Genomic DNA, 14,391 nt, shown 5'->3' on the forward strand with positions numbered 1-14,391 from the left:
TGTGCAAGGTATCATTTTTTCAGTGAAATGTGAGATGAAGTTCTTGACTGTGAGGGTGAGAGAAAAGATATTTAGTGGGAAGCTTGATGATAGATGAGAAAGTTTGGAACTTTTTCAACAGTAAAGGTCTAATTGAGATCATTTAACATTAATGAAATCACCATGTTTTTGTGATTTTTCTAGTTTTGTTGAGCTTCATGTAAAATGAAGTAAAAGGAAGAAAGCATCCAAATAATAGGACTGGCAAGAACAAAATAAAGTTTATCACTGTATATGTGGCTGATAAGAGCAGTGGCTCATGGGAATGTAGTAGATTAAAGAACTAGGCAGTTAAGAAGTTTGGGAAATATGATTATGAAGTTCCCTAGTATGAGTGTGGGACATAAGGAGTAAAGAAAGATTTGGGAACAAGGCATTAAACTAATTAAGTGAAGGAAGGAAGGAAGAAAGGAAGATACCTTGAGGGTCTAAGGACAACAGATATGAGGATCTGAATTGGGTGGTAAATTTTGATTGCATAAATCTTGAAGAACTAAAATGTGTTTAGTGAAGTTGTTGGCAATGGGAAGTTAGAAGTATTCTGACTAATGATCTATATGGAAGGGGCATTTTATGAGAAACAGGATAGCCAGAACTAAAACTAAAGAGGTTTAGTTTGGAAAAAATCATGAATCAATGAGGGTGAAAAGAGAAGAGTGAGAAAGAAAGTACAGTAGCAAGCATTCCAAAAGACAGCATAAAGGGCGAGTAAATTTTATGTGGCACACTGTAGAGATAGGTTGAGATGGATAGGTGGATGTGCCAATTTTAGGACAGGGATCAGGGTTTGTACATTGGATTCCAGGTCTTCAGGATCTCTAGAATGGGGTATGTATAAGATGATGAGAGTATGCTAACCAGTGACCAGTGACCCCAGACATAGTACTCTACAGAGAGAAGTATAAGATTGGACAATCCAAGGTTCTGTTAGATAAAGATGTTATGTCCTAGAATATTTGGAAACAAGGAAACATATTGACAGGAATACATGGAAATCAGGAAACCAGGTGCCTTCCTTGTCTTGAAGAAGGTCCTGGGAGTCAGGAGATGGAAAACTATTTTCTGCAGGGTTGCCTGTCACTGGAGCAGTTCTTAGGGCAGTACCCCACTTAATTGGAGGGTGACAATGACCCTTTCTACACCCTCCATTTATGGTACAAAAGCAGACCGAGGAAATTGGCAAGACCCAAAAGAAAGAAGTTGGCTGGGATCATTGCCTGGTAGTAAGTGAATATGGCCTGCCACTGAAGAACTCTGTGCCCAGCCAAGTTCTGAGATAGGGTGAAGAATGGGAAAGGTTGAGATCTTGTCTGGGCTCTAGGCACTGTGCTAAATTCTGGGGATACAAAGACACAGGCAAAATAGTTCTTGCCCTCAGAGAGGTTAACTTCTGGATTCCTGGTGTGGAGTCCTATATTAGAATAAAAACTCCTTGAGGGCAGGGGCTTGTATCCACAGAATTTAGGAGATATCTGGAATACATAAAAGGCAGCATGCCTACATGGCCCTGCTGCCCAACCTGAGAGACAGAAAAAAAATAGCTTCAAGTCCTGAATCCAACACGGAGCCTAAGCTGAGTTTTTTAGCCTTCAGTATTCTGGGTAACCCTTTTTAAAATGTCTAGTTGTAAAGAAAGTACAGATCAACACTGGGGGAAAGAATTTTATCACTAGAATTTCCCCATATCATTAAAGTCATAGGTCCCTTATTCCCTGCTCCTTCCCTTCCTAGTTATACTACCCCTCATCATACTGAGAATCATCCTTTCCTCAGGATGAGTTATCTTGCTGCTACTCATTAAAACAATTAGTTTTTAAATCTCTACTTCCCATAGATCCTGGCTTGTTACTTGCTGCAGTAAAGTGAATAAATTAATCATTTTGTTGTTATTCATTCATTTCAGTTGTGTCCAACTATTCATGACCTCATTTTGGGTTTTCTTAGCAAAGATCCAGGAGTAGTTTGCCATTTCCTTCTCCAGTTCATTTTATAGATGAAGAAACCGAGATAAAGAGTTAAATGATTTGCCAAAGGTCACACAGCCAGTAAGTGCACAAAACTGGATTTGAACTCAGGTCTTCTTGACTCCAAGCCAAGAGACCTGTATCCACTGTGCCATCTAGCTGCCCATAAATTAATCTAATAAAATTTAAAAGATATGCCAATTAATAAATCTGTTGTGTCTTAATCAAGGTAGGTAGGAAAATATCTGTGAATAAAACAAGGAATTAATAACTACTGGTAGAATTTCAGGCAATATTGTCACCCTATCTCAGTTGAATCAGAGGCTATTTGGCACAGGAATCTTGCCTGTGACCTCCTTCAAGTTGCCCGCTCTATCTAAAAAAGAGGAGAAGTATACTACACTGAGAGATGAAAAAATAATCTGAAGAAAACATAGGTGGGATTGTGGGGAGAGGAAGATGATAGAAAGTACCAGTCAAAGATTTCTGATACTATTATTCAAATTTTCTCATCCTCTAGGACTAAATTTTTTAACAAATCATAATAGTAACAGGGATTTGTACAACATTTGAAATTGTGAATGAGCCATTTATAATTCCAATGATAAATGGTTATTTGTAAAAGTATCAACTGTTTTTAACTGTAACCTTTTACAAGAGAATTTGAAGCCTAAAACTGATCTCAGATACATAATTTTTTTATTTAAGTTAAAGTCACTGAGAGATTATAATAATTTAGTCCTATTCTCCATCAATATGTAGCACCTAAGACAGTAAAGGGAAATGAGGGTATTTCAAATACAAAATTTTTACTTATTCTACTTAATAGGGTGTAGTAAAAACTATAATATTCTTAGTGGCATTGCAGTGTTCCTAAAAAACCCGGAGGTATCTATGAGAAAAAACACTATTCACATTCAGAGGAAAAACTGTGGGCATAGAAACACAGAAGAAAAACAACTGCTTGATCACATGGGTCAACAGGGATATGATTCGAGATGTAGACTCTAAATGACCATCCTAGTGCAAACACCAACAACATGGAAACGGGTTCTGATCATGGACACATGTAATACCCAGTAGAATTGCCTGTTGGCTAAGGAACAGGTGGGGGGAGGGGAGGGAGGAATAGAAAATGATTTTTATAACCAAGGAATGTTTGAAATTAATCAAATAAAAAATTAATTAAAAAAACCATGATATTCAAATTAATATAAACTACTCATTATCTTTTAAAATTAATCTGTTACTCTGAATGTATCTGAATAGAGAGATTAATGTAGAAAAATTTTAACAAAAATTTACCAAAATTTCAGGAGGAATGGTAATGAGTTGTTTAGAAAAACTAAATTTTCTTACTTTAATCCACAATTAAATTAGGCATCTCAGGCAAATCATTTAATTTCTAATTCTAAGTTTTCTTCATTTTAAAAATCTAGTTCAATGGAGAAGCAAAATTATGCATAGTTTCCTAAGAGTATAAAATCAGTTTTCCTTAGCATATAAATGAAACAGAATCAGTAAAAAAGTGTCTTAATACATTTTTCAGGCCACAAGAATGCTGGAAACAGTATTATATTGATTAAAGTCTATTAACCTTTTAAAATATCTTTAACCCTGCCAAAGAACATTTTAAAATTGAAACTTACCTGCTTGTTCTCTCCAAATTACTGAAGATGTAAACACACACACACACAAAATAAAAAATAAAAAAAAATAAAAAACCAAAAAATAAAAGGAAGAAAGAAAGAAAAGAATTGATAGCATTTGGCTTCCTTGATGAATCACTGTGTGAAGCACCAGTTCAATTAATTCTGCAATCCTATATGATCTCATTTCCTCCTAAACAGGTATTCTGAGCAAATCCCAGGAAGGGACTAGGAAAAAAGTACTACAATATCTGTAAAAGGCAAATGAAAAATGATACCTAAACAGAGCAAAATGCCAAAAATACTAAAAGCTTTTCTTTTTTTAAATCATCTCAACATTTTGTTTTTTATCATAATCATGTTAAATGTAGGGAAAAGTCATTAAACTTTGAAAAATGTAAGATAAGAAAACACGGTTTGTCCAAGTTTAATGGATGTTAGCGATAAATTCATTATTAAATCAGTTTAAGTGCCTTGAAATGGGAAATTTAACTATAAGTTTATATACAAGTATTAAAAATGAGTTTTATTGTAAGGATGTGTATAGACACTAGCTACTTGCTAGGGGTTTTTATTAAAGGTATACAGGTAAGAGTAAATAAAATGTTCCCCTGAAAGAGTGTGTGTGTATACATACCCACATGTATGTATATATGTACGTGTGTACATTTACACACTCATATCATTCATTAGCCACCAAAGTGGTAAAGGGAAATTAAAAATATATGGTTCTTCAACTCAATTCAACTTTTATTAAATATTTATTGTATTCTGAGTAGTAGAGGTGATTGCTGTAGGGGGAGGCTATTAAGTAAGACATAGCTTCTGTCATCAAGAAACTCACAGAGTAGGAGAAAATTAAGATATATACATAGATAACTATAATAACAATTGTATTCAATTACTATGTGGGATAAAAGGGAAAAAGATAGGGACAAATAGGAGAAACTGGAAATCGCTTTTGTAAAATAATACCAGTAATATATAACATTCATGTACAGATTTAAGATTTACAAAGCATTTTCTATACATTTTGATTTGCCAGAACAATTCTTAAAGGTATTATGATTCCAATTTTAATAAGAAAACAGTGGCTAAGAAGTTAAATGATTTGCCAGTCACATAAGCTAGTAAATGTTTGAGGCAGAATTCAAGCACAGGTTTTACTAAGCCAAAGTTCAGCACTATATCCACTATGCCAGTAATCTTTCAAAACTCTCCTTATTGAAAAAATGTCCTCCAAAGTACCCTTGACAGATTTTACAGTGAGTCTTACCAGGTTCTACCTAAAAATTCCAGTGATAGGAAGTTTATAAGGAATCTGTAAAAAGCCTATTTATTAATTTACCTCAAAATGAGTAGCTTTAAGGATTTACCTAGATGAATCAAGGTATTAATGAAAGAAAAGTTTGTTACTAAGTCACTGATCCAGATGCTGAAGGACTGAGGAAATCGTATAGGTAAATCTAAGCCTGATCTCCCCAGAACCATCATAGCTAAGCTTCAGTGAGGTCCTAGATTTCAAAGAAGAGGGACAAAGTTTCAAATGTAGTTAATCTAACTATAAGGTTTTTAACACAAAAACATATTTAGTAACTATATCCACTTCTATAGGCACCATATAAGAAGACATGTTTAATCTCACCATCTCTGATATACAATATTTCTCTTCTTTGACACTGCCAAAAACTTGGTACATGACCTCATTCATTACCTTATGCCTAAATTCTTACAATTGCTGGTTGTCTTCCTCGTTTCATTCAGGTCTCTCCTCAATCCCTCTAAATCATTCTCCATTCAGCTTTCAGAGGCAGCTAGCTGGTATAGTGGATAGAATATTAGACCTGGATTCAGGAGGATCTGATTTCAAATCCAGTCTCAGACACTTATTAGTCCCATGACCCAGTGCAAATCATTTGATTTGTATGAAAATGAATACTATTTATCTTAATTTGCTTAAGTTATCCTATCCAACTATGTAGGATGATGAAGCTGTGTTAGACTGACTCCATTTATTCAGGACCCAGAATGACTAGAAGAAGCTGATAGCACTTGGAAGCCTGATCATGAATAATCCTGCTGCAGTACCTACAGAAACCAGCTCTCACAGTTCTTGATCCCAGGAGAACATTCTGCATTGTATAGAAAACATTCTAATCAATAGACTATCATAAGTCTTTCATTTATGAACTGTTTTACTGTTCTTTAACCTTGGTAGGCACTTGCTAGTTTAGATTCTGCTCCTCCTTATATTCCAAAACTTTAGAATTCAATTACCTCACATTTACTTATTTTCTGAAAATGTTATTGTATTACCCAAAATGTACCTAAGAGCCTTTGTTCTTGTACCTGACTCCCCCTTGCACTTGACAATCCATCACCCCTGTTCCTGGAATTCTCAGCCCATATCATGCAGCGATCCCTCCTTGGAGCAGCCCATTCTCCTGCCTTCAAAATTTGAACTTTTTGGCATTAGATTCATTTGCTCCAAATGTGCATGTAGGTCCTTGCTTAATAAAGATTATCTTGATTTTAAAGGCATTGTATCTCAGATATTCCTCCCCTGGGGAAAGAGAGATCATTTGGTCTCCTAGGGTTCCTGCAAAGCATATTTTTTTTAATCTTCCTCTTAGATCCTGCAGGGGTCTGTGCTTGGCACAGTACCCCACAGATGTGCTCCCTTGGGGAAAAAGGATCTTAAGTCCCACAGAGGTTGTGTCTCAGTTTTACTTAGCTACCTCAATTTCTTCATGTGTAGTTTGGAGATAGTTCAAGAAGCTACCTCTCAGAGTTGTTGTGAAGATAAAATGAGTTGATATTTATAAAGACTATTATTAAATAGAGCTTCCTAAAGCATAGGTCTTACCACATCTGAGTTTTAAATAAATCCCAGAGGTTACCTGTTACAAATAGAAGATCTGGTTTTTAAAGCCCTTCACAACTTGAATCCTTCTTTCCAGTCTTCTTACATCTTATTCCACCTCTCCTGATATGAATTCTGCAATTCAGTAATACTAACTTCCTTGCTATTTCTAGCCCAAGATACTTCTCCATGCATTTCCAATGGACACCTACCATCCCTATAACTCTTTCTCTTTTCACATCTGGCTCCTAACTTCTCTAGTTTCCTTCAAATATAAGCTAAAATTCCATTCTGTGCAAAAAAGGCTTTCCTAGCTCACCTTAATCTTAGTATTTTCCTTTTGGGACTACCCACAAATTATCTTGCATCTCTCTTATTTGTTCATAATTGTTCTGTTATTTCCTCCACTAGACCTTTAGGTCCTTGAAATCAAGGACCCCACTCCCATCCCCTTCTTTGTATTCCCTGGGATTAGCAGAGTGATTGATATATTATAGGCACTTAATAAATGTTAATCAACTGACCTTGATTTAAAATTTTAATTTAGCAAATTTAGCATTTAAGTCTTTTTAATAGTCCCTTTTCTTTTTCCATCTAAATTGTTTATGTCAAAAGAATTTTGTTCTTTTGAGTAATAGAATTTCAGGCCCTTGGATTCTACCTATCATTCCTCTGATGTCTGAAAAGTACTCAGTCACAATCAGTCAACTAGCATTTATAAAGTACCTACTATGTGCCAGGCATTATGTTATGCATCAGACTTCCCAAATTTCTCCTTTTTTATCTTCCACAAATTCTGATACAAAGTGGTCACTTCTTCTCAAGGTTCCCATGATTTTTAATTTAGCAGCCTCCTTGTTGGTCAGAATGAGATTCATATCTATCCACTCAATAATTTATCAAATGCCTACTCAGTTCCAGGATGCATGTCAGACTGGATAAAGAACCAGAAAGACTTAGGTTTTAGCCATGCTTCTGACATGATCCTGGGTGTGAAACTTTACCTCTCAGTGTCCCCAGTAAAATCGATACATTTCATTTCAATTGCAAATCTACACTGGTGGAGATTTTCTCACCAAAAGTTCTTTATGCAAATAAAATACTGGGTGATAAAAACAACAAAATGATCCCCAAATTATGTACCTGGCACCAGGAAGTAGGCCAAGTACTAAGGATACAAAGAAAAACTAATCACTCTACCCCCTAAAAGCTTATATTATAAAGGAAAAACAACACACATATAGACTTTCACCCTCATAGATATACAAACAACCATAATGTCTGCAGAACACTGGATATTACCATTGCCTTCAATATACATAGTAACTGAGACAGAACTCCATTGTAAACACATTCATTAAATGCCTTCTATATAGCATTGTTCTAAAGAATAATTTTTATGAATTATTTTTTCCAGTTGTTTTTTTTTTAAACCCTTACCTTGGAGTCTATTGACTCCAAGGCAGAAGAGAGGTAAGGGCTAGGCAATGGGGGTTAAATGACTTGCCCAGGGTCACACAGCTGGGAAGTGTCTGAGGTCAAATTTGAACCTAGGATCTCCCGTCTCTAGGCTTGGCTCTCAATCCACTGGGCTACCCAGTTCCCCCCATTTTCCAGTTTTGATGTGGCTATCTGCTACACTTGAGATTTAGTTGTGACCACTAAGAATTCTAAAAGTCTGTGTATTATAGCATGAGTTAGTCTTTTTCTCAGGATATAACTACTTATTTGCTTTATATTTGATCTGTAATTAGTTTCCACCAAAGTATTAATGCAAAATTGTGCTGAGTGTTGCCTCGCAGAAGATTGTGTATAAGAAAGCAGTAAAAATCTATCTCCACATGCTCTCAAAGATCTTGCTTTGCCAGGCCTCACCCTTGGACTACACTAACCAACTGAGGTCCTCAATGCTGCTTATGTGCTTCTGAATGAAACTAGAGAAAATAGCTAAACTATATTAACTGGTTCCAGTACAAATTTATCAGGTAACTTAAAATGGCCCCTGGCTGTAACAAGGTAATTCTTTCATACCTCCCAATCACTATCCCACTATCATCCAAACTTTTTTCATCCCTCCTGAAACTTCTAATGGCTTCTTCTCCCTTGGGCTGCCTTTTCAGCTGAGTATCTTTCCTCATAATTCACTGAAAAAAAAAATGAAGCTATTGGTTAAGAGCTCCCTTTTTTCCCCTCTTCCTCAACACAGAGCATTTATAAAATTCCACTACTATTTCTTATTTTTGCCCCAGTCTCATACAAAAAGGTCACACTTCTCCTAACCAAGGTAAAACCCTATATCTGTATAAGTAATCCTATTCCACTCTTCTCTAAAAAAAATGCTCCCTCCAACATCCCCATTCTGTCATCTTACTTTGGTCTCTCACTCTCTAGTGGGCTGCTTGCCATCTGCCTACAAAGATGTTTATGTCTCCTTTCAATCTTATTTGATCCACCCATCCTTCTTATCAGTGTTCCCATATTTCTTCTCCCTATCATGGCAAACCTTCTTAAGAAGAATTTATAAATGATACCTCCACTTTCCTCTTACTATTCTCTGAACTCAGTGGAATCTGGTTTCTGAAGTAATCATTGAATTGAAATTGCTTTCTTTTAAGTTATTAATTATCTCTTCATTGAAAATTTAGAGGTCTTTTCTCAATTCTCATCTTTCTTAACCTCTTTGCAGCCTCTGGCACTGTCAATTACTCTCTTCTCCTTGGTATTCCCTTCTCTTTGGATTTTTATGACACAGATCTCTTAATTCTTCTACTTTTTTCATTACTTCTTCTTGGTCTGTTTTACTGGATCTACATCTACATCGCACCAGCTAACTGTAGGTCCCCCTAACCCTCAGGGCTCCATCCTGGGTCATCTTCTCTTCTTCATCTATACTATTTCCCTTTGTGAACCCATCAGCTCCCATAGCATCAACTATTATTTCTATGTGGATGATTGAGATCTTCTCATCCAGCCCTAACCTCTCTCTTGACCTCCAATCCCACAGCTTCAATGGTCTTCTGGAAACCTCAAACTAAATATGTTGTAGACATTTTAAATCCAACATGTTCAAAACTGAACTCATCTCCTCCCCACAACCCTCACCTCTTTCTAGCCTCCATATTACTGTCAAGAGTATCATCATCAAGTCATCCATATTCACAATCTAGGTATCATCTTTGATTCTTTGCTATCTCTCATGTTCAATATCCAATCAATTTTCAAGTCCTATCAATTCTAATTTCCTCACACCTCTTGTTTATACTTAATTTTTCCCTTTGATGATGCAACTACCCTAAGACAAATATTCATAACTTCAAGCATGGACTATTGCAATTGCCTGCTTCTTGGTCTCTCTACTTCAACAATTCCTTCCCAAATCTATCCCCTACTCACCTGTTAAAATGGTCTTCTTAAAGCCTATGTTAAATCATATTAACTTCCCCTATTCAATCAACTCTAGTGACTCCCTATTGGCTCCAGGATAAAATATATCATCTATTTTTTAAATCCCTATTCAATCTAGTCACTTCCTACCTATACAGTCTTCTGTCTTCTTACATCTTACTCCCCACCCTGCCCACAACACATTACAATGCAAAGAATTATACTTTTTGCTGCATGTCATGACTAAAAGCATTTTCACATGTTGTGTTCTAAGAATAGAACTCTATCTTTCCTCATCTTTGCCTCTTAGTAATCATGGCTTTCTTAAATTCTAAGCGAAAGACTCAGCTTCTTTCAAGAAGCAGTCTCAATTCTCCTTGATATATAGATATACACATATGGATAGAAATGTATGAATATAGATATCTATATCCATATAAAATATTCTTTTTATATATACTTGTTTGCATACTACAACATTTTCCTTCAAAGAAAGGGCAATATCTCTTTAACAGTCTGAAAATAAGATGAATGAGAAACATAGTTACTTGGATCTGAGGCCAAAGTTCTTTTGAACAAAACTTCACTGAGAACTACCAAATTCTCTAAGTGGCTTACCCAATGTCATCTCACATTAATTTCTAATTTTAGAATTTAACTAAATTATAGGTTCATGAATACTTAGCCAAAGAAGATGTACAGAAGAAACAACAAGACAATGATTTTATTCACAGAAATTACTTTTATTAGTCTAAACATAGTTGAGTGCTATGTCTGGAAACTGCCATAGTTTTTGCGGTTAATTAAAAGCAATTTAATTGGTATGTTGATCCCATGTTAAACATCAACATTCTGAAGATATGCTTCCAGAATAACTGCCAAATGAATCAAGCTAAAGCTTGACCAAGTAGTATTATATAAGTATACATAAGCACAAGGAAACATAAAATTGCCATTTGTTAGAAAACTGTCAAATTATGTGCTTTTTTATGAAATCCACAAACCATATGATTTCCTTGAAGAAAAAATCAGTACTACTAATTCCTAATGTCTTTCAAAGGTCTGCATACTCAATGAAATTTCCTAAACTATACAGATATTATCCTTAGGAATATTAGAGGAGACTGATAGATACTTTGGTTAAACAGAGCAAAAGGCCATTTTTCTTTTATAATTAGATGCTTTATTTATAAATAAATTATATGTTTTATATTATGAAAACAGAATTCGTTCTCGGGTCTTCCTTCACTTTAGATTCAGAAATGGATCTGTGATTTTTTTCAACAGGAATTCCCTTTCCTGTAGTGTATATTGTAATATATCTAGGCTATTTCATTCTGTACAAACTTTATGTCCTTTGGTAAACTCTTGACAAAAGGTTCATGCATAGTACTTCCTCTAGGTCTCTTGACATCATATGAATACCAGTGCTTTACAGAGACTGTGTTTCTGCTAACCCTTTATTCTTGCTATATGATCAGGCCAACACTTTTTCCAAGCATATATCACTTTGGTAATATATTTTATATCGCTTTTTTGGGTATAATTCATTGCTGAATATTTCCAATAATTTAGTTATGTCAATATCTTTTTTCTCCTTAGTCCTTTGGAACTCCATAATTTTGAATCCTTAGAGCCTGACCTCTTTTTGGCCTCAAAGCATCATCAGGAAAGAATTGATAGTATATACATATGTGTGTGTAAATATATTTATGCACACATACATATTTTATACACACATCAGTGATAGACCAATTCTATGGATTTTCAATCCAACTATGTTATAATCTATTCAATATTTTTTTCCATTTTGTTTTTCCTGTGTGGTTGGTTAGACTTAATTTTTGAATGATTATGAATCTTACTTAAGAAAGTCTATAATGATCTTGGGATGAATGCAATCAAGACAATTTTACCCATAATGGGAACAACAAAAAGGATTCACCACGCCTAGAGAATCTCTTTTCCATCTAAACTCTTCACTTTCATAACAACAACAAATGCCTTAAGTGAGTATTCTAAATATTCCACTGCTGAGACCCTGTTATCACACCACATACCTGACATCATAATGCCCTGCCCAGGTCAGTGCTCAAAGGAGAGAGTAAGATCCTACAAAACAAGACAGAGACTTAGAGTATTCTACTTCTTACCTGCCATCATCAGAAGGAGCAATTCCATTACTGTCTGAGACTACCAAGCATGGACAGAGCTTAGAATAGTTTTTCTGTACTTAACCACCTCAGCTCAAACAACTCAAATGTCCTCCTTGATTTATGATCTCTGTCATAGGTTGTCAAAATCAAGCTACTCAAACCACTGCCTCAACCCCAATTTCCCATTCTCCCAACCCCATTCACTTCAACTCTGTTCTTTTCATGTGCCATTCCAGTTCTGCCATTCTGGAATTCTTATTAGTTAATTAACAAATTTTTTCAATTTAGACTTCTTGCTCTCATGATTTTTTGTTATTTCAATTAATACACATTAATTTTCAATAGATACACATTTTTTCTTCTATTCTATTTCACAAATGTCCTAAATTTTTTTCCTCAAGATTCAGGTTATTCCATTTCACAAAAGACACAACATAAGAAGCTGGGAGAAGGACACACACTGCTCCCTGAAGCTGCAGCTTTCTATCCTTGTGGCAGTCAGTTCCCATTATTCTGTGCAAAAGGTAACCTCCTCTAGGTCCCAGGGGAACTTTGCTCATTCTTGGCTCTATTCAACCTGGCCCAAGAGACTCATAGTACTTCTAAGCCAGTACCAAATATCCTCTTTCCTTTTCCAAGAAGCAAAGGGGTGATTTGAATTGAGTTAAAGGATGGCAACGGGACAGACAATGGCAGCCAATGTCCTCCCTCCCTAGTGTCCAGAATGGTCCTGGCCTTTCTTCCAGTGAAAGTTTGGATGAGAAGAGCAACTGAGCTGAGTGGAGGTGGAAATGGGGATGGTAACAGTTCCATGGACTCTGCTTGGCCAGTGCTAGTTAAAACCCTTCAAAGAGTGAGCATTTTAGGGGGGTTGATGGTAATTAATTAACTGCTGTTGAGGTGTTAGGAGGATTGCAGTTTCATGTAGAAGAGATGCTTTCCTTGATGTTCTCCAGGGCAGAGGGGACCATGTAAGCGAAGTCCAAAAAAAGTCTGGTTGGAACTTTCATCAAGGCTGTCCACAGGTGTCTCCCTCATGAAACATGTCAAACTGGTTTACAACCCCTTTAGACTATAAGCAAGGCCAGAATAGGGGTTCTACCTATCAGGCCAAGAGATATTCCCATTGATGTGGCTGAAGAAAAAATGTTTCTACACATCAGCTACATCCCCAGATCTCCACACAATCGCCCAAGTCGCTGGCTGGGATTTCTCTTCACAAACTTCTTGAGGGAGTGTCAAGCATCTTGAGTGATGTAGGCTAGTAATATTGTCATTTGATTCACTGCAGTAAGAGTGGCATTCCAATGGATATGTCATACATCAAGACTCCAGGCTTCACCAGTCGATAGCCTATTTGTGGTCCCTGCATGTGAAAATCTCCAGAGCCATATACTCAGTGGTGCTGAAGAAAGTGTGAGACATGGAGCCCGCACAGATGGAATCCTTACACAGGCTGAAATCTGTAAACTTGATGTGTTGGCTGTTCAACATGATGTTTTCAGGCTTACAGTCCTGATATATGATACCTTGGAAGTGGAGGTGACCAAAGCCAGTGTGTTCTCTCCCCGGCCAAAAACAGTATCCTCCACAAAGATGTCTTCATGCTCCAAATACCTGAAGAGCACTTCTCCAATGAGGCACTCAAGAATGAGATAGAGCTTGCTGTGGGTCTGGAAAGTATATACCAGTTGCAGGATGAAGGAGTGCCTCATAATTTCAAGTATGCTGTTATGCCCATGTGTTGGTTGTGTCTTTAGAATTGCACATCATTTTTTATTTCCTCAATACTTTCACAGAGAATATTTTTACATCGGCACCTTGAACTTTCCAGACCTGGAAAACTTTGCCATTACCCACTTTGTCCAGGACTCCAAATAGCTCAAAATAGTGGTGGGCTGATGCATTCAAGGCCAGAATTCACACAGGTCTCCAACAATTCCACCTCTTCATGGTGTCCCATGGTGTTCAAACCAATTGTCTTCAAATCCAAATCAACATCTGTGGAACTAAGCTGTAGCCTGTCTTCACCTTCCCTGCCCTCATTTGTCTCCAGATCTGTATTGAAGATGGTAGCCCATGTCCCTATGTTGGGCCCATCAGGTCCAACTGATTGCAGGTGACTATGCATGAGAGCTTCATGATCACATGAAACTTTTGTAACAAATATGTATAGTCAAATGAAGTGATTACAACTGATCCTATATAATTTTCTTTTTTATCTTATTTACAATTAATTGATTTTGCCCTGTAACTTTTTAAATCATGGTTCTCTGTCTGAATTTAGTTTAGAATTCAGTTAGCCTAAAAAGGGTTAAGTTCAGAAATTTTGTTCT

The 14,391-nt window shown here is 36.3% G+C and overlaps 1 protein-coding gene across 2 annotated transcripts in view; it reads right to left on the reverse strand.

Moving 5' to 3' along the window:
• The window catches only part of RYR2 (ryanodine receptor 2), a 760,518-nt gene that overhangs the window by 324,764 nt on the left and 421,363 nt on the right, over positions 1 to 14,391 (reverse strand). For both annotated transcript variants that reach the window (XM_056816085.1, XM_056816086.1), the window contains one exon: positions 3,653 to 3,673. In XM_056816085.1, the coding sequence (XP_056672063.1) occupies positions 3,653 to 3,673 (21 nt within the window). The remainder of the gene's footprint in view (positions 1 to 3,652; positions 3,674 to 14,391) is intronic.

This window comes from Monodelphis domestica, chromosome 2 (genome assembly GCF_027887165.1).
Source record: "Monodelphis domestica isolate mMonDom1 chromosome 2, mMonDom1.pri, whole genome shotgun sequence".
NCBI classification, from domain to species: Eukaryota; Metazoa; Chordata; class Mammalia; order Didelphimorphia; family Didelphidae; genus Monodelphis; species Monodelphis domestica.